The sequence below is a fragment of the Eretmochelys imbricata genome, chromosome 2 (genome assembly GCF_965152235.1).
Source record: "Eretmochelys imbricata isolate rEreImb1 chromosome 2, rEreImb1.hap1, whole genome shotgun sequence".
Classification (NCBI taxonomy): domain Eukaryota; kingdom Metazoa; phylum Chordata; order Testudines; family Cheloniidae; genus Eretmochelys; species Eretmochelys imbricata.
The window spans coordinates 198,538,309-198,565,923 of record NC_135573.1 but is presented as its reverse complement, the minus strand read 5'-3'; the positions used below and the strand labels follow the sequence as shown (position 1 = coordinate 198,565,923).

At 41.0% G+C, this 27,615-nt stretch overlaps 1 protein-coding gene across 3 annotated transcripts in view; it reads left to right on the top strand.

Annotated features, from left to right (window-relative positions):
- RARB (retinoic acid receptor beta) overlaps window positions 1-27,615 on the top strand; it is a 307,841-nt gene that overhangs the window by 223,837 nt on the left and 56,389 nt on the right. For all 3 annotated transcript variants that reach the window (XM_077811262.1, XM_077811264.1, XM_077811263.1), the window contains exon 3: window positions 10,773-10,914. In XM_077811262.1, the coding sequence (XP_077667388.1) occupies window positions 10,773-10,914 (142 nt within the window). The remainder of the gene's footprint in view (window positions 1-10,772; window positions 10,915-27,615) is intronic.

The following is a 27,615-nucleotide window of genomic DNA, read 5'->3' as shown; positions in this document are numbered from 1 at the left end:
GGTAATTTTTTTAATTGTATACTTTTCATTTCCATTTTTTAATTGAAGAAACCAGATGGAAATGCACCCAGACTGGTGATATTATTGAAGAGCAGAAGCAGAAAATTCCAAACACATTGGTTTAAGGTGATGATTGTTCTGTCAGGAGGCTTTGTGGCATGTTTACTAATAGGATCAGAAGTTCTATTTAAATCTCAGTTGGCAAGGGGCGGGGGGGAATAAGAATAGTCTTACAGATGCTTTAACTTATGACAACCAACCTTAGTCTACATTTGACGAGGCAGGAGTGAAACCCCAAACTTCATGTGTGATGCCATTCATTTTCATTCTCTGTTAGTAGTTGTCCTTTTGCCAGCTGGCAAACAGAAAAGTCTATTTCTAGCTCATTGTAAAAATGATTCATATTCTGGGTTTTGACTATTCTAGAGCATATCATTTGCATCACCTTTGGAGAGCTGAGGCATCACACCAAGTGTACAAGTATGCTCCATCGGCCGGGATGTTGAACTGGTATTCAGAAAAGCTGGGTTCTGTTCCCAGCTCTCTTATTGACTTGCTGTGTGACCACGGGCAAGGCACTTATAGGTGGTCTGCAAAAAGAATTCTTAATGGGTTCTTTTTTCCCCCCTCTTTGATGTTTAATGAAGGCCTAGCAAAGGATTTTTTTTTAAAAAGACATTTTCCCCACCTTTAGAAATGTTACGAACATCAAATCTGGCCTTTTCTGATTTTGGTGGAGTACTCTTTGAGGTTGCAGATGTGTACTGTGAGTTTACACCTTAATTCAGTTTCTCCCAAGAGCACATTAGGCATTTGATATTAAATAGGTTTCGTCTCAACAAAATGCGGAGCGGTGAACAGTCTGACTAAAAATCCATCTCCCCTTCCCTCAGGGATCAACTTTCAGTCCCTTGTTGCTTGTGACAATTTCAATATCTATCCAGTCACTTTAGAGGGCCAGATCTTTAACTTGTTTAAATTCCCACAGCTCTATAGGAGTTATGACAACTAACACAAGTTGAAGATCTGGTCCAGAGTCTTTCAGGGCGGACAAGACCAGAATTTCTTGTGGTTAAATATATATATTTAACCAAAACCTTCCAGTCCTTTGTATACCATATAGGAGGGAAAAGGGCATTAGCCCAATTTCTTTCCTTCATGGATCCTGTAACCTCCCATGTCTCCCTTTTTCCATCTGTAAAATGGAGCTAATATTTACTTACGTTTGTAAAGTGCAATGAACTCTACAGATGAAAAGTTCTGATTAAGTACCAAGTATTGTTATAAAAGTGTGAAAAAAACAATTGCCATTAAGCTCAAGAATAAATGGCAATATATGTACAGAGTGGGCTGGACAAGGTGAAATGAAAAGGAAGGTGGGGAGTTATGCTGAAAATCACTGTGGAAAATAGCGAGCCACTTTTTGCCGCAGTCTGACATTGAAACTACGCACGCAACCATTGTTCTGTCAGGTGGTTGGCTATTGCCAAAGCTATGTGCACGTGCTGCGTTCTTGGAAAAGAGTCCACTATCTTGCATGGACATGTGTCTCCTGTGCCTCTCTTTGGCAAAATACATTGTCCTGCTCTATTATTGTACCTGGCTCTGGGGTTAAGGTCGGGGGGGGGGGAACCACGGGGGGAGGAGGAGCTTTTTGTCGTTTATGCGGGCACTGGGCCACAGAAGCTTTTGACTTGCTGTCACTGATCCAGCGGATTGGTGCTAAACCCCAGCTTTTGTAGTCTTTTGGAGGAACCTCCCGTGTGCCAGACTCCTAAGGAGTCTCACTCTTCTTTCAGGGTACGCTACTGAGCTACGGGGCGTCAGCACTGTGAGCTCTGCCCAGCGAGTCCAACTGAGGTAGACTCCTGGTAGAGTTGAACACTCTTCAGTGACTAATGCATTCCAGCCAGTATTTGCAGTGACACCTCAAATAGTGTTTTCAAAATCAAGTAGGATTCATTAGTCAACTGGAACACAGCATTGAAGTCCTTAGGTTAGCACAGAGAAATGAGGATTAAAGCACTGTCCATTCTAGTCACACCAAGCTGCAGTGAACTCCATTTTCAGGCTAGCGTGCCCCCACGCTCAGACTCTGTCTCTTTGATTTCCTTCCTTAGTCAGTTCCCAGGTGAGAGAGCCCCCACTCTCAGTCCTTTGTTCTCAAGCTGGGGTCTCTGCTCAGCTTCCCTGCTGAGAGTGTTGATGCATGAGTCCTTGGTTTGCATTGTCTGTCTGGACCCGTTGTTGATCTGGGTCAGTTTCAACCAGTTTCTTAACAACTCTGTTTGTTTCACCGGTACAATGAAGTGACACATACACCTATGTCTTCTGTGTTGCCCCAGGAGTGTTGTTAACCCTTTTGCTCTATTGGGTAGCAAACGCAAAGCGTAGCAGGAAACTCAGACACACATCGGATTCATAAAAATATTACAGAAAATTCCACATTGTCACACTTGTGCTTTTGCCCCATTCACCATATAACTGAGGCAGATCATCTCACATTCTGGCTGCCCTGAGTTGCCTTTAGTTGCAATTTTTTAAAAGAAATCTCCAGTTTGCACAGGGTGGTAGATAATGCAAGCATCTTGGAAAAGAAATACCTTCTCACACTTTTAACTAAGAATGCCCTCATTTCAGTCTTCTGTGATTGTACTACCTTTTCGGGTTTTAATTACTCATGGTGTCAGACTGTTCAAACATACATGTTTTGTGTACAACCATTTTTCATTGTATCTTCTGATATATGCTACACCTAACTCAATGGCGTGTTTCATGGGGCAGCAGCATGGCCCAATATTAAAGTACAGTTTTACTCTGAAAAATGACTGGGTAAGACTGCCGTTATGGAGTTCCATGTTCATCAATGACTTTAGGATCAAATGTGCATGGCTTACAACTAAAGGTTGCTTTCTCTTAACTGCCAGCCTTGCAAACTCAACCTGGAATGTGAGACTCAAGCTGGATTCTTTCTTCCTCAAACATCATCACAAGTACTCGAGATTTTTTCAAGCCAAATTCAGCTCTCACTGATGCCTGTTTAGGCCCCTTTACTATGCTAACAGAATGAGTTTGCACAGGTGTAATTAACTGCAACATAACAATTCTGATGTGGAATTCTGACATCACAGAATTCAGCTCTTTCTTATCTTAGTGGTGTAAATTCTGTACGGTTAACAAGATTAAAAGTTTATTTTAGTAATTAAAGTAAGAAGATACAACTGAGAAAGGCATCGTATTCCCTATGGTCCAGTTTAAAAACAGAGCCACACATTAATAAGGTCTAGGGCTCAGCATTTTTTCTGGTACAAAAACCAGCGAATCTGAATTTAGAAATGGCTTAATAAATGGGGTTGTAGAAAAGCCTGTCCTACTCCATTTTTATTTTCCTTTTACTAATATCCTAGGAAGACGCTTGATTTAGAAGCTCATTTTAAAGTCCATTCTTTGGTGCACCTGTAGAGCCGCTAAATTCATAGTGACTGTATTTGTGGGGAATCACCGTTAATTCAAATGAGCTGAGCAACTTCTGAAGTGTGAGTTTGTACCTAGTCTTTCTCAGTTGCTTACCACTTCAGCCACTTGTAAGTCAGTTTTTCAACCTGTAAGCTATTTGCTGCTGTAAATGAGACTTGACATACAGTAGGGTAGCAGAACATGTTTAGTAAAACTTCTGGATCAGGTAATCCTCCTCCTCCTCAGACAAAAAGTGTGTGTAACATTTGGCTTTAAATCATGTGACTTGGGAAAATAATCTGTTTGTGAAGAGAGAGAGCTCTGTTGCATTGTGTGGACTCATCCAACATTTTATTGGTGTTATATCAGGATAACCATCCCATAGGATTTTATGAGTTTATAATTCCTCTAAGAATTGAGTAAGAGCATGTTGAACTTAACATTATCAAAGGTTTCGTATACACAATGACTTCCTTTGTATCCAGCTGTCATTCTGAAGTCCTTTATGTCACTGGTTATTAAATCGGTTCAGATGTTCTTTAAGCAGCCTAGCCCTGTACTAAACTCTTTCATGTTTGACATAGTAATAGACAAGTACTACAAAAGTAAATAGCATCTAGAGTTGGGGTGGGGTTCATCTGGCATTGTGTTAAAGTTACATAGATTACTTTGGCTTTAGTAACAGGCTTTATTTGCTCCTCTGTACATGTGGTTTCACGTACCACACTCTACTTTCAACAGAGCAGATAAAGTATCGACACAATTAAAAGTGAAAAATAATCTGTCTACTTTGCCAGTGGTGAATGTTCAGGAAACACACACTGATACAATAGGTTTTGAATAATTTATGCCCAACCCTTTTTTTCCCTTGCAATCTGTAAATGAGGACACCTAATGCAGCATGGCCAGCATGATACTCTATCCATCACCCATTGAGATAACAAGATTGTGGTGGAGGGGAAAAGGAGAAGGTATGCTTTAGACTGCTATATTTCTGGAGCACAGAAAGGGTAAAAATTTTAAAATGAGATGTTTATCTGTACTCTTTGTGTAAGAGAGTTGTTAAGAGACTCTTTGAAAATTGAAATGCTCAATTAATTCCAAGTCTGTGGGACTCCTGTATACTTTTCATTTTTCATCACTAAACTAAAAACACAGGTTTTGTGTTCCTTTCCCAAGATGTGGGCATAAAGCACATTAGAACAATACATTGCACCTTGATGTGTCTTTAGCAGCTTCCCTGACTCTTATGCAAGTGTGCTACAGATGCTATTGGAAACAAAGAGAAGTTGTGTGTTGCAGAATGTTTTTCTCCATGGAATTAACATATTAAATTTACAAAGAAAATATCATTTCTGCTTATTTTTTGTGCGGAGGTCTCTGTTCTCCCCATCACAGGGGATGTATGCAGTATTATAATGCCCATTAACAATAATGGAAACTGTTCATGTAAATGCCCCATGCCTCACAGGCACAACAGATTCCTAGCAATGATATTCAATACTAATAAAACAAAACATGAATTATGTTAAGTCAGCTTCTAACTCTGTTTTTTGTTCACTTCTAATAAGTGATTCACAGCCTGGCTGATGAGTATTAATTATGAACTCTAGTGGGTGAAAATGCCCTGTCTTTGCTCTTTATTAAATACTGTATATGGCAAAGCTGAATGGGTTGAAGAGGTTTTATTATGGGGGTAAACTGATTGGAGGCCAAAGTGAAAGTCTCAGTCTGCTCAAAGGCTGTGAATTTCCAGAAAACGTAACCCAACACCTGCCTTTGTTTGTGCTGGTGCACAAGGGGCAAAAAATGGAAGCAGGTCCGGCATTCCATGAAATCAGTGCTAAAAAGCGTCAGCTTTCCACCAGAATCTCCCCCCAGCAAAGAAGAGCATCCTAGGAGGTGTAGGGCCTACGAACATGTCAAGACAGGCAAGACTTGCCCCTTACTGATAGCTGGGTGTACTTGCCAAAAGCAGCAAAAAGGATCATGGTATGTTATAGCTAGCCCAGCATTTGGAATCCAGCCCTCAGGTGGTGAAAACACCTCCAGATTTATATAAAGGAATGGTTCTGGCTATAACTGAGCACTGGGCCTTAACAAATATGCACTGTCTACGTGAGAATATTTCTCTGCACCATGTGACCTCTGGTGATCAGATACTATGGTGACTTGCTATAAATACCTGGAATTCAATAGAGAGACAAGAACCAATCCCCCATCCCCACCCCCAAACTCTTCTGCTGTGCACTACAAAATGGGAGAGGTGGGAAAACACGGAACCCCTGAGACGGTGTATCAAGTCCTCAGCTATGCAGTAGAGCAAGGAATAAACATTAAATGAGCAAGGGGAGGTCTAATAGTCAAGGTCAAGCCTTCCAGATACCATGTGTTGAGGTGAGCTGTAGAATTCAAGATAGTCTGGGTGCTCATGGCCTAGATTTAATTGTTGCATCTTGAATTTATCACTTAATATAAGTAAATATCTAAATGAAATGACGTCCCTCTTTGTAGGGGAAGAAGAGGAGATAGGGAAAGTGTAGCTGCCATTCAGGAAACAAAATAAAAGTAGAATCTTCCCACCTGGGTAATTAAGAAGTGTTTTTGACACTTAGGATCAACAGCTAGTTGGTAAAACAAGAGCTATGGGTGAGATTCTGCAACCACTGAGTGAAGCTATATCACTCTGGGGAGGGTGTGTAGAATGGAGAAGGTGATTGGCATCATTTTCAGACTTTCCTGGAAGCAAGTGTTGAAGAGATATTGTAGAGGATGAATCCTCCACCATGCTGTATGTGCCAGGCCAAGAACACACTGGAGAGCTACAGTATTTTCCAAAGGGCACATAAAAAGGGAATGCAGATGTCTTGATAGTCACATAAGCATATAATTTGCATAAGGTACATTTTCTTTGCTAGAAAGCAGCACCAGGTGAGACCATTGACCATCCTGTTACATACTGATGTCACAAAGCTGAGTCATATGAATTTGAACGGTTAATAGATGATGGACTAATTAGATACAGAACTAGTTTAGTAAAATTGATGACCTACTTGAGACAAAGTTATTCTGAGAGTTGGATGTGATTTTTACCAGGAACATTGAATATTTACAGTGCTGGTGAAAACAGCTTTCCAAATGAAAGTGTTCACAAGCAGTGAAGAAACAGAAGTGCATCTAATCAAAAATGCATATCGAGGGTGAAATTCTGATCAAAGTGGAAACAATCAGAGTTTTGTTACGGATTTCAGTGGGGCCAAGGTTTGACCCCAGTTGGCTGAAAACAGACCATATGGGTAACTAAACAGCAAAGATTAGATTTGTTTGCCATAAATATGGAGGCCATCACTTAAAAGTGACAAAATATCCCACACAGTGGGAGGATGCATTATAAATGGAATAAAAGTGCTCCTGTTGGAAAGGGTATGTCACTTTCAAGAAATACTTCAGGAAATTCCATATGCAAACTGTATTTGGTGTCCAAATATATAAACTAGTTCACCGTAGGACCTCCCAAAAAACTGTGGGCTCAATTCTGCCTGTATTCGTACCCAAAAACTTGTGGCTGCAAAATCAGAGGCCTACTTGAAGTAGCTTTCAAAATCAGGTTACAAAAATGTAATTTCTGATGGCCAGTTTATAATTAGGAAAACTTCTTTTATCAAAATAGTACAGTACTATTGCAGTACTATTAGTACTAATAGTAGTACAGTAGTGCAGTACTATTGTGGAATTTACCAAGAAAGCAAGCAAAATAACATACTGGTTGTCTGGACATCTTTGTCAGTGCCTGTTGAGAGGAAATTCTAAAAACCAAATATTTTCAAATGCAATTTTTTGAGCTTTTTAAATAAATCAGTTTGCACAAACATTTGTAAAAATGGTATTGCTTTATTGCCTTACAGAACAGTATTAGCACGTGGATGATATTCCTCAACAGCATTTCAATAAGTTAATTTTGGGTCAGGACCAGTGTGATAAATTTCAAAATATCCAGTCTATGAAAGCTAAGAGGTCTGGTTTTTTTCTGCATTTTTGTGCTAAATTCAGAATGAAAAGGAAACATGACCTTTAAAGAATTTGTACAGAGTATTTTCTTAAGAAATTTTGCAGTTAATCTTCTCTTACACAGAATTTGTCCCATGAAAGAAACTCGTATTGTGGGAGAGTTGTATTTTGTTTGTTTGGGGTTTTTTTAACCTAAATACCAATTTTTTCTTTAAGCTTTCTCCAATATTACTAATGGATACATGAACTTATGGATGCTCGTGGTGTGTTTCTCCCTTCTGGAGTTGAATCTCCGTGTTCTGTTTCGCTGTAAGGTTACAATCTCTCTGCTAAGGAGTGAGAGAACGTTTCTGCTAGGCCACCAGATCTAAGCAACCCTTTTAACCTGGGATTTTATTACAATCCATCAGGGAGGAAAAAGAGAAGGCAATCAGAACAAGTGACCTGTTAATGGGTGTCAAGTGGGTATAATGAGCCATGTACTGCTGATATATTTTGGGTTTTGTTTCCTCTGTTGTCAGGGTTGGGGTGATTTTGTTGGTTGTTTTAATTCCAGCAGTACCCACAATGTACCAGATGCTATCTAGTTGCTGCCCCCAAAGAACTTGCAATTTAAGGAAGAACTGACAGTCTTTTGGGGTTTTTTTTCGTGGCATCTTGCAATGTTGATTACTGTTTTGTTAAATTATTCTAGTATCTCATTCCTTCTGAAGGGATGGGAGATTCAGGGGCAGCATTGGAGACTTCTTGTGGTGTTTGTTCATTCAGGGCAACTTGCTGCTTGGTTTGTATGATGGATGTAAGCAATACAGTTCCCTTAGTAGCTAAGATGAAATTTCACCAGAGATTCAATTTACATTCATAATGTCCTAGAGTCGGGGGAAATGTTGACTGCCACTGAGCTATGAACAGGTCATGTGGCACAATAGAAGCTGAAAATGTTAAATGTACATCTTGGGGAAACAGGACAGGTAGCTCAGTGCTGCACATGCCAGCTGTGAACTGATTTGTAGTGATAGTCCGCTGCGTTCATCATTTCTGCATTTGGAAGTTGGTAAATACCCTCTGTACTTGGGCAAGTCACTTAATCTCCCCAGACAAGTGACTGTTGCTCTGCTTAGTGTTGCAATGCCTAACTGACTTGGGCTCCAAAGTGCCTAAGTCACTCTTGAAAAGGAGACGTAGGTTAGTTAGGCATTGCAACGCTGAGCGACGCAACATCTAAATGACTTAAAAATCTGGGTCTTCAGTCTACCCAGCACATAGGCAAAACTGAGAATAATAGTTCTCTCCAACAGCAGGCTATGATGAGGATCAAATGCATGAATAATTGTGAGGTGTTCAGATACTACTGTATGGAAGGCTGTCTAAGTACCTAAATAATAGAGTTAGGTTGTAAATATAATTATTGTACAGTCATTAAGCTAAGGGACACATGTTTTCCCTTAGCAAGTAAATAAAACAGACAGACATGTTTGTACTATTTTTCTCTTGAAAGGTTTCAAGCAATAGGTGTAACTCATAGCATGAACACCCAGTGTTGACTTCAGTACACCCGTAATGGGGGTCTCAATAGTTCGGAAATTTTTTCTTTGGCTTTTGTAATGTGATGTTGGATAACTTAAAGAAACAAAATTTTTCTACCACTTGACCGTACTGACAAACGTCTGCTAAATTCAGTCAAAAGAACTAGCCCCAAAGGAGGCTTTGATTCCACAAGGGCCCAAGAAATATTGCACAAGGGGCATGATGAAGAAAACACTCTTCAATTCTTCTGACTGAATGAGAGATTTTCATAGCATTGATATAAAAAAAGCTCTGGGGGTGCAAGGGATTCATGATTAGACTTCATCTGCATCCTTCTCCATGGTGATACTACTTGGAAGTCATGGCTAGCTGTTAAGAAGCTAAAAGGCTATAAAATTATTTACTTACATATCTATAAAATTGCTATTAAGAAACCCTTTCATACAGTCTATAATGACTGCATCTTGGGACAAATGAATTATGGATGCAGAACTATTATTATATCCCTTGTCAGCAAACATTGTGTTGCTCTATAGGGTGTACACCTGTGGTTTGTTGAACACATTTTCAAAACCTCTAAAACCCCTCTAGATATTGAATCGGCAAGTATTCCTACACAGTAGAGTGGTGTTGACTGAGATTTGATCCTGCTGGATGGTGAAACACTGTTGAAAATTTAAGTAGTAATATGAAACTTTCTAATAGAGCTCAGTTACAGAACTACTTTTGCTGAATATCTGTGGGCTGATCTGTAAAAATTCTTAGGGCACGTGTCTTGTTTTGTTTTGTTTTTTGTTGTTGTTGTTGTTTTTAAGGTTGGCCAATATTTTCTCACCCAATGTACACATAATTTCCGTTAACTCCCTGACTCTCATTTCTCTCATTCCTCTGTGAACTAACTCTCTTTCTCTTGATATAGATAGTGGACTTATATTTTTGGGAAGGTGTTCAGGTTCATAAATCAATAATGACCCTGATGCTGGAAATCTTCCATGTGTGGAAGTCTGGCTAATTTCAGTGGGGATTTTGAGTACTCTCAAGATTTGGCCCACTGTACAGTTATTTCACCTCTAACCACAAAATAAAAATAGAAATCCTTCCAAAAACAAATGGAGAAGGGATAATTGAGGCTGGAAGAAAGTGTGCCAAACTGGGTTAGGGAGTTGGATTTTAAAGTGAATCAGTCAGGAGGGAACAGTGTTTACAGTGTTGATAACTAAATCCATAAACCCAAGCTCACATGTTTTATTTTAGCCTGGATGTTATAACATAACCTAACAGTGGTTCTCAGACTTTTGTACTGGTGAACCCTTTCACATAGCAAGCCTCTGAGTGTGACACCCCCCCGCCTTATAAATTAAAAACACTTTTTTATATATTTAATATATTTATATATTATAAATGCTGGAGGTGAAGCTGGGTTTGGGGTGGAGGCTGGCAGCTCATGACCCCCCCTGTAATAACCTTGCAACCCCCCTGTGGGGTCCTGACCCCCAGTTTGAGAACCCTTGACCTCGAGCCTCATTTTCTGAATGCTTCTACTTACCTCAGTCTTCTTTACCCTGACAGTAAAATAGTTTCCTTTATTTTTGATGAAAAGATACTCTTTATGTTGCAAGAAAACAATATTCAACTTTTAATATTTATAAGGGCAGTAAGATTATCATAATCTTGCCATAATGTTGCATTCATATTATTAACTTAAAAGAATAGGAGACTGGCTATGATTTATGTGTGAAGCCCAGGGATTTTATTTCATTATTTTTTCTGCTTAATTGCAGGGTTTTTTCCGCAGAAGCATTCAGAAGAACATGGTTTACACGTGTCACAGAGACAAAAACTGCGTTATTAATAAAGTCACCAGAAATCGCTGCCAATACTGCAGACTACAGAAGTGCTTTGAAGTGGGAATGTCCAAAGAATGTAAGTGGTTTCTAGAAACAGTTCTTCTCCTTTGTGTGACCCCGTATGTATGGAGATCACGTGGGAAATAATAATATATTGTCATATAATTAAAGAAGTGTATCATAATGCATATGCACAAAGGCGACAGAATTTCAGTTTCACAGGCAACCTTAAATCTGGCATTTCTTAACTTCCAAGGGCTTGACCTTGCAACCTAAATAACGCTGTTTTAATGTGGGGTTATTTAGGTAACATACCAGATGTGCAATACGGGCAGGCAAATGTAGGTGTGAAAACATTAAAGGGACACTTTCAACTTTTGTTTTTTGTAATTAGTTCATTTTTGATAAGGGATTCCTTTTAGTAGTAATGTCCTAAACTTAAAACAAAATCCTTCAAACAGATTCCCTGTTTTAAAAAAAAAATATTGTGTGTGTCAGTTTCAGGGTGCTGCACCTGTATCCTCCCCTCTGTGGTCCACTCCAGGAGTTCCCAGTCTCCAGCAGTCCCACTACCTTCTGACCAGGGCTTTTAAGGCTGCACAGCTGTCTGCCTTACACTGTGATATCCCCAGCTAGCCAGTCTGCCTAACAGCCAGCACCTGGGCTTTGCTTCTACTCTGGGGGCTATGATCAGTGTCTTGACAGCAGTTATAAGTCACCACACCTCTCTTTCTAAGCAAGCACCTTTATTCTGAAGGTAAAAGCATTACAGAGAAAACACATACAACCAATAAAAAGAACCTACTACACAGATGCTTATCAGAGGTCACCCACAACTCCAAGAAGGGCAGTGGTAGGTATCAGTCTTTCCAACCCTTTTGCAAGGGTTGAGCTCCCCCCTAGGATCCAAGGTCCTATCCATTTGCTGGATCAGAAAGAAGGTCTTGTGTCAGTGCACATAGACTCATAGAATATTAGGGTTGGAAGGGACCTCAGGAGGTCATCTAGTCCAACCCCCTGCTCAAAGCAGGGCCAATCCCCAACTAAATCATCCCAGCCAGGGCTTTGTCAAGCCTGACCTTAAAAACCTCTAAGGAAGAAGATTCCACCACCTCCCTAGGTGACCCATTCCAGTGCTTCACCACCCTCCTAGTGAAAAAGTTTTTCCTAATATCCAACCTAAACCTCCCCCACTGCAACTTGCGACCATTACTCCTTGTTCTGTCATCTGGTACCATTGAGAACAGTCTAGATTCATCCTCTTTGGAACCCCCTTTCAGGTAGTTGAAAGCAGCTATCAAATCCCCCCTCATTCTTCTCTTCTGCAGACTAAATAATCCCAGTTCCCTCAGCTTCTCCTCATAAGTCATGTGCTCCAGCCCCCTAATCATTTGTTGCCGTCCGCTGTACTCTTTCCATGTACCCTTTATGTCCCAAAAGCCCTTTCTGTGTGTGTCTCTGAAAATCTAGTTTGAACCAGTGTATGTAAGCTTCCTTTCCCATATGGAGGAGTGCCTCTCTGGAGGGGTTTACAGCCTGAGTGATTCACTTTAATCACTCCCCCCCCCATGCACACACACGCTGGTTTTGGTTCCTGGAGGCATTGTGGTAGCCCTCGCCACTGGCATCGCATACAATCCCTGGCCCACAGTCATCCATAAACTTAAAACAGGATGGTCACCAAAGATATTGCAGGGGATTGCAATTATCAGTCACAATAAGGATTTTTCTTTTCCCCGTTTTATAGTTTAGAATTGGTTTTGGGTAGGCATAAGAGCAAGGTGACCACCCATCCCTTATTTTAAGGGATGGTCCTTGACCACTTTAAACATTAAATTGAAGTTTATGATGATTGCATTGTATACTTGAAGCAGTACAAATGTACACTTGAGAGAAAAATACATGCTATGCTAAGAGAAATGGTGTTTCCCTAAAATGTTCCTCAAAATAAAGCATTGTCCCTTAGTTTTCATGATTTCCCCCCCTTATTTCCATCCAACAAAGGTGTTAGTTTCAGCTCTGTTGCTACAATTAGATAGTACTCCTCCCCACCCACCTTTGACTGGAATCTGACATGAATCTGACCGGAACACAAAGAAGGTGCTGACAATGAGCAAAGTAAGCACACAAAAGACAAAAAAGAAGTATGTGCATATCTCTGTGTTCTAGTAATCTTTGGGGTTACTTGTGACATTTGTTGGTGCAAAATGTTCAGATGGAAATGTGATTTGACTTATTTTTCTTTCTATGTGAATAGCATAGCTGAAGTTGATGTACTTAGATCTACTTACCGCGGTGTTTTTACTGCAGTAAGTCGACAGCTGATGCTCTTCTGTCGACTCCACTTGCACTCCTCGTTCTGGTGGAGTACCGGAGTGGACTGAAGAGTGCTCAGCGGTCGATTTATCGCGTCTATACTAGACGCGATAAATCGACCCCCGCTGGATCGATCACTGCCCGCCGATCTGGCGGATAGTGTAGACAAGCCCTTACTTAAGCTAGAGAACTAATTCAAGCAACTATCCTTCTTAAATTACATGAAACTTCCCAAATAGAGTACAAAGTGACAAACTGTTTATGAGAGAGCTGAACAGATCCTAGAGTCTACTATTGGCCAGGCTCCAGTATAAGGAATCTGATAAACAATCTGCCTTGCATGTAATGAGATCTTTCTGATACCCACATTAAGTAACATTAACACTGCAAGAGTCACTATAGTTAAGAAGGTGAGTGACTGAACATTTCTAAAATACACCATTATCTTCCTGAATTTATAACTCTGTAACAGGGATCGGCAACCTTTGGCATTCGGCCCGTTGGGGAAATCTGCTGGCGGGCCAGGATAATTTGTTTACCTGCAGCATCCGCAGGTTCAGCTGATCGCAGCTCCCACTGGCTGCGGTTCGCCATTCCAGGCCAATGGGGTCTACGGAAAGCAGCTGCCAGCACATTCCTCGGCCCATGCCGCTTCCCGCAGCCCCCGTTGGCCTGGAACGGGGACTGATTCTCCTGTTTTTCACATTGTCTCTCCATGTTCATTTGTGTAAAGCGGATGTAAAAGAGAATGGCAGTTTCACACCTGTGCTACATTCATTTTGCACAGATGTTGAGTGATGACCCCCGTGTCCAGATTCTCTGCCTTAGACCTTGTGCTGTCACTTACATCAGTGCGAAGTGGGTGTGAAATGCTGCCATTCTGAATTAGTAGCATTTTGCTCCCCCTTTGCTCAGGTGTAAATGGCAACACAATGTGCCATTCATTGACACACCTTCCTTTTTCACAATGGGTGAAAACACATTAACATAGCCTCACAATTCAGAATTGAGAGTCTATGTCTACACTTCCGCTTTTGTTGGTATAATTTATGTTGCTCAGGGGTGTGAAATAAACCCCCCCGAGTGACATAAATTACACTGACAGAAGCACCAGTGTGAACAGTGCTGTCAAGGTTCCTCCCCCACTCTGAACTCTAGGGTACAGATGTGGGGACCTGCATGAAAAACCTCCTAAGCTTATCTTTACCAGCTTAGGTCAAAACTTCCCCAAGGTACAAAATATTCCCCCCGTTGTCCTTGGACTGGCCGCTACCACCACCAAACTAATACTGGTTACTGGGGAAGAGCTGTTTGGACGCGTCTTTCCCCCCAAAATACTTCCCAAAACCCTGCACCCCACTTCCTGGACAAGGTTTGGTAAAAAGCCTCACCAATTTGCCTAGGTGACTACAGACCCAGACCCTTGGATCTTAAGAACAATGAACAATCCTCCCAACGCTTGCACCCCCCCTTTCCTGGGAAATGTTGGATAAAAAGCCTCACCAATTTGCATAGGCGACCACAGACCCAAACCCTTGGATCTGAGAACAATGAAAAAGCATTCAGTTTTTTTTACAAGAAGACTTTTAATAGAAAATAGAAGTAAATAGAAATAAAGAAATCCCCCCTGTAAAATCAGGATGGTAGATATCTTACAGGGTAATTAGATTAAAAACATAGAGAACCCCTCTAGGCAAAACCTTAAGTTACAAAAAAGATACACAGACAGAAATAGTTATTCTATTCAGCACAATTCTTTTCTCAGCCATTTAAAGAAATCATAATCTAACACATACCTAGCTAGATTACTTACTAAAAGTTCTAAGACTCCATTCCTGGTCTATCCCTGGCAAAGGCCCAGCATACAGACAGACACAGACCCTTTGTTTCTCTCCCTCCTCCCAGCTTTTGAAAGTATCTTGTCTCCTCATTGGTCATTTTGGTCAGGTGCCAGCGAGGTTACCTTTAGCTTCTTAACCCTTTACAGGTGAGAGGAGCTTTCCCCTGGCCAGGAGGGATTTCAAAGGGGTTTACCCTTCCCTTTATATTTATGACAAGTGCTATGTTGGCAGGAGATGCTCTGCTGTCCGACATGGTTGTCGCCGCTCATCGGGGCACTGGAACAATTTGTATGGTGGGGGTGCTGAGAACCACATTCTAAACCCTATATATGATGGAATCCCCTTCAAGTCAGGGGGTGCATAAGCACCCCTAGTTCCAGCACTTATGCCACTTGTGGAGGGGTGGTTCAATTGTGTTGACTGGAGAACACGCTCCTATTCCATCAGCATAGAGCAGCTACACGGGAGATCTTACAGCATTGGTACAGCTATGCCGCTGTAAGCTCTCTGGAGCAGACATGGTCATAGACTGCAACGGCTCAAAAGGTGTAGGGCAAGATAAGATGCACTTTAAGAACTCTCACAGTTGTTGGGGACATTTCCACTGTACCCATGAAACTCATTTATTAAAAAAACAAATTATTCAAGAGAAACCTCTTTATAAAATGTGGTGTTTTGTGTGTGTGAACATATGTGCTTGTTTTAGGTGGGAGAGGGGTTGGATAGTCCAGTATGGGCAATTAACTCTTTAATTTCCCCCCCTTACATTGTATGGGGCCGTCTTTTGATTAGTGTATGTACAGTGCCTGACTAAGGCCTCTAAGGATCTGATGACATTGCATCTGGGAACAAGCCTCCCAGTCTGGGTCCAAAGACTGGTGCTAGCAGGGCTTGTCCTAGTGCTCTAAAAATAGATGTGTAGGCATTGCAGCACAGGCTGGAGCTGAGACTCTGAAGCCTGGAAGCGAAAGGTAGGCCTGAGAGCTTGAATCACAGCATCTACCCAGCTACACCTCTATCCCGATATAACACGAATTCGGATATAATGCAGTAAAGCAGCGCTCCGGGGGAGCAGGGCTGCGTGCTCCGGTGGATCAAAGCAAGTTGGATATAACGCGGTTTCACCTATAATGCGGTACAATTTTTTGGCTCCCGAGGACTGCATTATATCGGGGTAGAAGTGTATTTGTAGAGCACTAGCATGAGTCCCACTACCATGAGTCTGTGGCCCCGGGCTAGAAGGCTCACTAGCTCTGCTCCAGCTAGCATGCTAAAAGCAGCAGTGTGACTGTTGCTGCATGGGATGTGGCTCAGACTAGCCACCTGAGTCCAAGCCCACCCGACCCCATGGGTCTGGGCTTGGACAGCTAGCCCAAGCCACCACCTGTGTTAAAATGTGCACACAGCTATTTTTAGCGTGCTAGCTTGAGCAGAGCAAATGTGAGTCTGTCTGCCCTCGTTGGGAGCATGCTGCCAGCTGCAGTGTAGATATACCTTTAGGGCTCATCTATATAAACTGTTAGTGCATGGCATGCTCGTGTGCCAAAGATTTACACTCCTACTTGCCGTGCACTAACTCTTCATCTAGACAAGCCCTACTGATACCACAATACACAATTAGTTCTGTGACAGACATTCCTTATTATTTGTATGTGGGGATATAGAGAGGGCTAAATTCTTCTCTTCCCCAATCCCAATAAGGAATAACCTGAGGAGATAGGAAGTAGAGTGTTGTGGCCAGAGGAAAGGGCCTGGCTTTCAAACCACTTGGGGATTTCTGATGCTGAGGGCATCCATAAGGACAACTGGCTTCTATGCTGTGTTTTTGTCCCCAAACCCTAAGCAGTAGGGTTTCTATGTGAGCCATACTTTCACTTGCTCTTCCACCACATGGGGAGTAAATTCCACGGTACAGAGCTGCCAGCAGTTCTCATCCGGGCAGGATCATTCCAGGTTTTCCAAATGAGTAACAGGTAATTGACAAGTTGACATGGCATTATGTCACTTACAGACCCTGCTGGAGTGTGAACCTTCCAGACCATGCTGAGGGAGGGGTTAGGTGAAATGCTTTTTCATTAATCTGTATACTACAGTGTGTGGTTCTGTGAATATTTTTTTATATTGTTTACTGGCAAAATCAACATGATAGGTTTAGGGGGTAAGGAAAGTCACTTACCTGCCCCCAATGTATGCTGGCCACCACTGGTTCTGTAGCTGCTGTGAAATAACCAGCATATTGTGTTCTGAAACGTCACATCAGAGTTGGGTTTGGAAATCTCAGAAGGATGATCCTAAAAACAAAAAAGGAGAGTGATAATGTACTCATTGCCCCTCTCAGCCCACGTGTTGAGGGCATTCAGCACATATTGCTAAGGGCAAATTAATTATTACAGTACTCTTTGCCAATCACCTTCAATTAACTTATGCTCCTGCTAATTTTCAACAGCAGGCCGCAACATACTGTAGGTCGTACGTAAACATGCTGTATTTCTTTAAAATTGCCTTGCAACTGAATGGAGTTTAAAAGCAGTAGTATTTCAGAACTGAAAGACCTTAAAGCCTTCTTTTTAATCTATTCTTACACAAATGTCTGCAGTTTTCAATGTATTTCTTGATATGTTTGTGTAAACAAAGGCACATTTACTAGAGGTTTGTTAGGATTTAATTTTTTTAAACTACCGTTTTCCCCATTTTGCCTCCTTTCTGGCTGCAGCTACTTTACTCCATGGCATTCATGCCATGAACAAAGGACAATAAAAGGTACTTCAGGAGACATGTAGGAAAACAAACCTACAATATTTAACCAGCCCCAAATGGAAAAATTAATCACGGTGGACAACTGCAAATGGGAACCCAAATGCCTATTCCTGGGGGCAAAGGAGGAATGAATACACTTCAACTGTGCAGAATTCTGTATGCACGCATGTGTACTTCTGTAGCTCTCTTACAGAAACACAGAAGAGAAATCCCTGTATTTTCTTTTAAAGAAAATGCAAAAATACTTGCCTTCACATGCAGCTTCCAGTGAGTTCAATGGAAGTTATGCATAGACATCTGAGGGCAGAACTGCAGTCAGTGCCATTGATAGGATTTTAAAGATATAGGCACAGTATTTTGGAAGACAACAGGCCTTTCTTGAAAATAAAAATCAGTGAATGGCAAAGTGCAATGAATTTATATTTCCTTACTAGCTTATTCTCTTTCAACCGCAACTTACTTTGTGGTCTGATTCATAGAGAGAGGTTAGTGGCAGACCTGCCCCCAGTGCAGCTACATGATTATTTATTTGTGTTATGATAGTGACTATCAGGCCCAAGTGAGATTGGGCTTCATTGTGCTAGCAAATATATAGTGAAAGATGGCCCCGCCCCAAAGAACTTACTATCTAAACAGACAGCATGTGGGAGGGGAAACAGAGGCACAGAAAAGATAAATTATTTGCTCATTGTCATACAGCAGGTCAGGGAACAGAGCCCAAAATAGAACCCAGATCTCATGACTCCCATCCCAGTATCTTTATCTAGTGGACCATGCCGACTTGGGAAGATATGAGCTCAGATCTTTGGATTCAGACTCTCAAGTGCCAAAAGCTACACAATAGAACCAAGCAGGCCTTCCTAGTGTGCGGTACATTAGGGATTGGCTTTGTTGTGTGAGCCTGCTACTGCAAGATCACATGGTACATGCACAGAGGCTTATGCTGTCGTGATGTGTGAGCAAGCGGGGTTATAACCCAAACACCAGCAGGGAGTATCATTCGAGGAATTTCTTTTAGGTCTTCTTAAAAACAAAGATCTCAACAATTTTTTTAAATGTAACACTTAGAGACTGTAATCACGTTACCTAACGCAGGACTGTGAGCTGCTGCTGAATGAGGAGGACTGCTGTGGTTGACAGGGTCTCATTATCTGATGAAACCTCTGGAAACTAAGGAAGAAAACCCTGTCTTTTATTACATTTGTGTTAGTGTTGAGGCATCATCCTGCTCTGCCCTCAGTTGTTGGAAACAAGGCACACTCTGTCTGCATTCGTGGGCTGGTATTGCCCTAGAACTAACACAGGTGCGCAGTGAGGCCTTGTACAGTTATAGAATAGGCAGGAAACGGAATAGAATTGCTTCAACAATGGGCTTTTTCAAGCAGGATACTGGAGAAACCACGTTAATAGGGTGAAAGTTATCCCTCTAAGTACAAATCCAGAGTATCCTGAACTCCTTCCATCCCCATTTTGTGGGGAGCCGCCTTTCATGCCATCCTTCTCAGCTCTGCATGGCAGCTGCTGTCCTTCCCAGACCTCTTTGTGTGAAGGCTTTAGACCACAGGATTCAAGTGTTGTAGTTGCTGATACCGTGGCCCCTGTCCAGACTTGCCCCATGCATAGATCTGTGATTCTGCTTACAATTATCTTCCTTTATGCGGAAACATTACCATAAAGTGGGGAATCTACTGCATTTAAAAACACAACCCACCCCCTCTTTACTCACATTATTTTAGAATTCTGTGCCTTGGAATATTTAGGGGTACATGCTTCTCTGGGCACATGGTCAAAAGCTGCTTTAGGACGAAGTTGACTTCTAAAGTGGTGGGGAAGGGCTGCAGACTAAACAAAGCATTTTATCAACAAGAATGGGATCTCTATTCAGATCTCGAAAGAGATGTGATCTAAGCCCTTGAATGGGAGCCAAGAACTCCTGAATTCCTACCTCAGCTGACAATGTCTGTTTCCTCTGTCCTCTTTGGCCAGCCAGTTCCCCATGTGTAAAATGTGGCTGATAACCTGACTCTGCAGTTTTGGGAGAATTAATTTATGTTTGTAAAGTGCTTTGAAGATGAAAAATCCTAACTGTGATAATTCCACTGAAGGGAAGAATTTGAGGAAAAGAAAAGCAGGGAAACTCTGAAACCAAGCCACACAAATCAGGTTCTTCAATTTGTGAAATTGCATAGGCTCAGAAGATCAAGCCCCAAACATTCTTGTATCCCAATGTAGAGCTGTTTTGGGAAGAGAGAGAGCAAAATGGGAATAAGGGTGCTTCATTTGTTTGAGAACACAGAATGTTAGTTTTCATGTGATTAAAAACACAGTAGTCTAATGTTAAGGTCAGTCACATACTTTATGTGTATTCTTTATGATGTGGTGCTGAAAATGAATAATGGAATGTTTTATATTAAATTAAAATTTGATTGTAGAGAGCAGGTTCTGCTGGCTGCACATTGTTTCAAACATCTTTGCTATTGAGGTGTTTTAATGTCTTCAGAGAAGCAGATCCCTTTATTTTCTCTGAGATCTGTCTTTTTTTATAAGCCTTTCCTTCTGATTTTACACTGCTTTTAATGCCAGTTTTAATGTTTAAAGGAGCAACTTAGATAGAGTAAATTATGAATAATAACATTCAATGTTCTGTGAAGATGGTTATGTAATAGCAATAATTGCATCAACTCATCCAATGCGCTTTCCTCCAGTGCCATGTACAGCAGATTAATAGCCCATGAATTCATTTGCAGCTCGTTGTGTTTCAGAAAGTATTTCAGGAGGCAATTAATAAATTGCTAAAGAAAATAGCAAAAATGATTTTTTATCTATTATGTTAACTTTCCAGCTGAACTGTTTACTGGCACCTTTTGTTGTGTGACCTAAGGAAATTCTCTTCTAATTTCTGACTCAATCACACCGTGACTCTTGAATCGTGCTCAAGTCAAGGCAATTTGATTGTTAGTCTGATCATTATTTTCTTAAATTTTGAGAGAAAAAATAAATTGTGCTCTAAGCTTCTGCGACTTCATTCATTGCTTTTTAAGTATTACATAAATATTTGTAACTTTAAACCATCATGTGATTATGTTGCAATATTTAAAGAGAGAAAATATAGTTGTGTATGAACTAGGACTTGAAGGCCCAATATCACATGGCACAGTTCCCGTGTTTCTTTTTGTCAGCTGCCAGGCTGAGCTTTTTGTAGTCATTACCCCTATGATGTCTGCTTAAGTCCGCGGTAGAAAGTGGGTCAGGGGAATGGTGAGGAGGTGTTACTGGAGCAATAAAAATCAGTGGTTTGCATCACAGCACCAATGGGAAAAGAAAAAAGTGAGGGAAATGTTCTAATGCTGCTGAGCAAAACACAGGGAAAGTCAAGTTCTTACTGTTTCACTGGGACAAGAAGGAATGATAGAGACTGTAAAAATTGAGAACAGAGCTAGGGTTCAGAACCCAGGGGGAAATGAGAGAACAGTGAGATTTCTGTAATGCAGGCCAGACCTCAGGAGCAAAGCCCCAAGGGAAAGCATAGTACATGCTGGAATGCATGCCAGTCTGGTTCTAGAACTACCTTTTCTTTCTCTTCTCCTTTAACACTGAGTTTCCTTTAATTTTCTGTTTCAATTTTTCCAGTCTCTATCATTTCTTGTCAAAGTGAAACAGTAAGAACCATTTATTTTAAAATACAAGGGGAAATGCTAGGCCTTGGCTCCCTCTCTTTTAATAATAACAATATTTTTAAAAACAGTTTGCCTCCTCTGAGCTCTTGCTTTTTTTGAGAACTGGGTAAGCATAAGGGAAACATTTCTGATAGACTCACATAAAGATGATTACAGGTCCTCACCTGGAAGTTACACTAAAGCATAGCTACTATGGTGATCCTTTCAGTGCTCTCTGCTTCAGTCTCTGCATTGTCACAGAGACCAAACTTATTTGATCTTGTACATATGTCTGCAGCATTCATTTGCATCCATAAATCCTAGTCCTTGCCAACAATAAATGTGAACCTTTCTCATATTTTGTTTAATAAGATTTTTTATTAAATTTGTGGCACTGAGAATGATCACATAGAATTGTAACTTCTTCACTCTGCAGTATCCAGTTTACATCTGAAGTACCCACTGGTCTTTGAGGAGGGAGGGCAGAGGATGTGGTGTTTGGATGTTTTGTATTATAAAGACTGCCTTTGGCCTTTGTACAGGGTTTCCTGTTGTACAGGGTAAATTGCATTGAATAACACTGAGTTTCTGTAAAAATTATGCTCTTTTTCTGCAGTATAGGTGAAATTTTAATAGACACTTTGCACTTTCAAAAAGCCTTCTATCTAATTATCTCAAAGTGCTTTGCAAACATTAATGAATTAAGCTGTAATATGCTCCTGTGAGGTATTAATGTTCCTGTTTTTGCAGAAGGGAAAATTAAGGTGCAGAAAGGGGAGTTACTTATCCAAGGTGACGCAGCAAGTGTTTGGCAGAGTGAAGAATAGAGCTGAATTTGCTGAACTCCAAAGACCATCCTTTCTTAAGGGAATTACGTTTGATCAGGGTACATACATAGGTTTTTTCCCCCTACACTTAATAACGTTATTCTAACCATACTTTTTCCTTTCACTACACTTTTTAACCATTTCTTTTAAAATCAGTAATTTGTGGTACCAAATGGACATTTTTTAGCTGCATGCAACGCTTGTGGGGTTTTTTGGTTTGTTTGTTGTAGGGTTGTTGTTTTTTTACTTTGGAGACAAAGCTCATGCCCTCCTTGAGGTCTGCTATGTAAAAATGAAGTTGCATTTCAAGTTTGAACCTCCATAAATCCATCACAAAAATTGACACAATTGGAAGTCTCTCCAGGTGAATCCCATGCCTGAGTCAGTAGAGGCTGAGCTTGGATAGACTCAATCCAGCCCTTGGATAGACTCAATGTTGCCTCAGGGTCAGGGTCATGAGTGGCTAGCAACAAAGGAAAGCCACCTAGGTATACATCATCTCTGAGTAAGACAGGTTCCACGTGAGACAGGGCAGAACTCCAAGTTTCTTGATCTTCTGAGTGGTGACCAGTATGCAAGATTTCTCCTACTGTCCAGCTGCATTCCTTAGTGGAAGATTCTGGAGGTTCAGGTATTTTCAGTGAAGGAATTCTCAACAGGAAGTGACTTGGATTTCTTTGGCTGTCCATCCACTTTTATGTCAACCCACAATTTTGTGCTCTCAGTATCCTTGTGGTTGATCTACCTTATCAGTCAGTTCCCTACTAAAATGTATTAAATTAGTTCAATCTGGGATATCTCTTTCAGTGCTTCTTCAACATGGCCCTGAAATGCTAGCCTAGTTTCCTCTGGCTTCCCTGTTGCTCCTTTAGGACCTGGCCCTTTTTGCTCTGACTTGTGTGAATTTGTTTTGTTTTAAGCATTGCATCAAACCTTGCTTCCTCAGGTCTGTTAGCATCCAATCCCATTACTTTCTCAGCCGTCTTTCAGTGCTCACATGCTTCCTTTTTATGCTTAGCTCAGTGCTTTGGCACTCTCTCAAGCCTTTGATGTTTGCTCAGGTGCTTGGGGTAACTTTGATTAATTGACACAGCTCTTCTTTCTTGGCCCCACAGTGTCATGTAATGGTGTTTTCCCATACCGATTCACTGGATTTTCCTGCCAATTTTCTGCATCTGCATTCTTTGTGCTCCTGTGTATTTTTTTTTTCTTTGCACGCATTTATTTCAGGATGTGGTCCTCTCAGAACCTGGAGGAGGAAGAAAAGTAGATGTTGCAGAAATATGTCAATTTGGGATTAATGGCTGGCTGCATCCTCTGCCTTGGAGCTGATTGCGCGGTTGTCAGGTCGGCCTAAAAAACATTACCTAGAGCTGCCAGTTTCATGGGAATGCATAAGTTGTTCCTGGAGCCATTCCCAAAAGTCTCCTGCAAATCTGGCTTGCAGCTATCCCACATTGCTTTAAGGACTTGTTCTCAGAGGATAAGCCCCTCTGTTTTGAGGAAACCTATGTCAACACACACCCAACTTCCCACTGGTGTGCTTGGATGTACTTAATCATTCCTTGGCTGTCTCAACAATCTTTATTGTTCATTCCCCAAGGCTGAGTTCTCCTAACTGCGTTGATATTTTGCTCTTTGATGAAGTCCCCTGAGAGAAGTGATAGAAGATGTGTGCTATTTGGATAATGGTGATATTTGGAAGATGCAAAATGTGATTGGCTAAATATCACTCTACAGCAGAACAGCTCTGCTCTAAGGATCTGTTTTTTCTCTGTTTTTAAAGAATCTGGCTAGGTCATTTGGATTTGACTTCGCTCCTGTTCAGGAATCCTCAAAGGCCAAGACAAACAGCTCCCTAAATCAGAACACCTTTCAAATAGCATTGCTGTGTCCTCGTGTAACCCACACACCTTCTGGGTGTGGCGTTCTGTCCCAACTAGTGACACCGAGACCACTTAAAGAGAGAGATAAAATGAGTCTGCTCTACAGCCTCAGTTAACAGCCAGTTGGCTTTTAGCTCATGTGGTAGAGGCTCATCACTAAGCTCCAGAGATCCCAGGTTTGATCCTGCCCACCAATGACCGGGATCTGTCGGTGATCCCCACCCTGTTGTTGTGAGGAATCACCCTCACCTTCAACACTTTCTCCTTTTTCCTAGGGTTGTCAAGACAATGTATATCTTACATGAAGATTCCACCGGCTGTGCATTCCAATGTAGAGATTTAGGCAATTATGGTTAGTAGAAAGACGAACCAAATCTTAGTACTGAACCCCTGAACTTTGTCACTGGATTCACTTGGTAAGTCGGTTCACCGCTCCATAGCTCTTGCCTTAGAGGGTGAAGACCGGAAGGCAGGCTACATTATAGAAGAAGGCTCAATGCCTGGTTAAATCTCTTTCCAGAAATGCACAAGCTTGTGTGGATGTAGACATGAGAGCATAGAACTGGCCCTGCCTCAGGCACAGGTGACCTTTGATATGTGTGATTCAGTGGTAAGGGGGATGGCCTCAGTACTATGTGTGTCTACAAGTTCACTTGGCTGCAGGCATTCAGATTCTGTACAGAGGTCCATATACAATATAAAAACACCTTGAGGTCCTTTTGATGACTGGAGAGAACCTTTTTAGTGAATTAGGGGGAGACCTCTGCAGAAGGCGAAGAGACAGGGTGGCCTTCGTCTCATCTGCTGAGCCCAGTGCTTCATACACTAATTTTCTAGAGGCAGGAAGTGGAAAGGCAGCTGCTGGGAAGTCAGCATCCTCTTCAGAGACTGTATATTGAAAGGTTCCAACATATATGTGGAAAAGACCACAGAATGTCCCATAGGTGCTGGGACTGAGGGTGCTGCAGCACCCTCTGGCTTCAAGTGGATTCCATTATTTACAAGGTTTACAGTTTGGTTCAAAGGCCTCAGCACCCGCACTATACAAATTGTTCTAGCGCCCTCTCTCTGTTAAACCTACATGATTTTTATCCAATGAATTGTTGTATAGGGAGTTTCCCAAAGCCTTGGCCATAAAGAACTGTGGCCACTCACTGCATTACAGCTCCTTCTGACAGGCTGCCAGTCTTATGGTTGTGCTACAAAACTAACCTCAAGTTGGGTGTATTTCGACTCGGTGTATTACATGCCTGACTTAAAGCCCATTGGAACAAATCACCTTCATTTCTTCAGCTTTCCTGAGGAAAATCTGAGGGATAATTTAAATTTTTTAACCTTAATAGCCACATAGGGAGTAGAAATAATTTAATGCATTTATGATAGAAATGTAGGTAGCATTTTGCTGCTAACACAACATGAGTGATAATATCACAAGACAGTGGATTCTTTTTCACCCTGTTAAAACCTAAAATTAACTGAAGCAATTTTGCCCCTCCTTTTTTTCCAGAATACTTGTTGTCATGTTTGCATATTTATGAAAACTATCAATTTTTAGCTCAAGATGTAATGAAAAGTCTATTGCTCTCATACAAAGAAGGTTCTGAAACTGACTTTAAAAAGCTGTAGCTTAAAGTCCTACAGGCAGTGCCTAAGGCTGATAAGTATTTCATTATCTGTGGGATTCTGTCTGAATACATAACATGCAGATATAAATGGTTTTGTTTAAATAAGTATGAGGAAATTCTTTCTTTCAGTTTTCAAGGTGCATACCTAAATTTCAGAGTTAAAGCTAAATGGAATTCTGCCTTTCCCCTGGCAAAAAGTGCAACTGAATGCAAACATGCTTTTACTGTGGATTACAGGGTTGGTTAATCATCTGACAGACACTTTTAATGGAGTCAGAAAGACATGCAAAGGGAAACACACTGACCTTTTCTTTCTTTCTTTCTTTCTTTCTTTCTTTCTTTCTTTCTTTCTTTCTTTCTTTCTTTCTTTCTTTCTTTCTTTCTTTCTTTCTTTCTTTCTTTCTTTTCACCACTGCAAGCAAATGAAATGTTAATTTAAAACTCCTCAGAAAATTAGGTTTCAGAGTAGCGGCCGTGTTAGTCTGTATCCGCAAAAAGAAAAGGAGTACTTGTGGCACCTTAGAGACTAACCAATTTATTTGAGCATAAGCTTTCGTGAGCTACAGTTCACTTCATCAAATGCATGTAGTGGAAAATACAGTATCTGATGCATCTGATGACGCTCACGAAAGCTTATGCTCAAATAAATTGGTTAGTCTCTAAGGTGCCACAAGTACTCCTTTTCTTTTTTCAGAAAATTAGCTTTCATTTAAAGGAGCTTTTTATTTTACACTTCTTTGGGAGAGTTGAAGGTTGCTGGGAAAGCATTTCCAGTCTAAACTTCATTGGGATATTCTGTTTTCCATAGGAAATTGGGTTGTTTGAGAATCTCATCCAATCCTCTGTTTCAACACTTTCTTCTATGTCCCCTTCCCTGGTAGAAGACGATCAGCTTTAAGATTAGTGAATGATTTAGTGTAAATCTTCTAAGGCAAAGCTTTAGGAATAATTTAAAATGATAGACTAACGAGTTCTGTTATACTTGCATCATTTTTATCCCATTGTGTCTTTGTTTTTGTTTTTTGGCCTTTAAACTCTTTTAAAAATTACTAGCACCTACTGAGATGCATTTTTGCACTTGAGATTCTTTTATTAAAATATTACAGATATTTGAGCTTGTGCCTTTAAGTATTTTGTTGAAATCAGAATTTAAAACTGGGAAAAGCTCACCAGAAAAGCTTGCTCATCTTGAGGGCCTGGGATAGGGGGAAGATACTTAAAATAAATGGGGAAATTTAGAACTGGGGAGTAAACAATTAGGACATAAAAGTAGAAACTAGAAATGAGATGGAATAAGCAGAGGGCAGTGAAAAGACAAAGCATGATAAGGGGTCTGTGTTCTTTCACTAGCAGCGATTCCCAAGGTACCATCCTACACCTAGCAAAGCAGCTAGCACATGGTGTATTCTACACATGGATCAGATATGCCATATACTGTTGTATCTCTTGCAGAGAGATGTACCTTTATTTGCTAGCCAGCAGCAGACAGTTTGGAGAGCAGATCAGAGCTGCAGTTCAGAGAGAGAAAGATCATAGACCTTTGGTTCGTTGCTAGATCCAGACATACTTTTCTCAGAATCTGAGTCACTAGTGTATTCTCCACTGTCCTCCACAGCTTAGTTTGATTTGAGGCACAGGAGGTGAGTAAGCCTTTAGACCTTGAACCAATAAACCCTGCTACAAATTCTTCAATTATCATCTGTCATGTGCAAAAGCTTTTGTTTTAAAACCAGTTTACTCATTAAAGTTTTTAACCACACTTTGAATATGTGTGGGGCAATGTAAATGGTACATTGTTCACTAGGGGGGCCAGTAGGGGCAGCAGGTTTGTATACATTTTGGTGATGCCCAGAATGGGTCCAAGTCTGC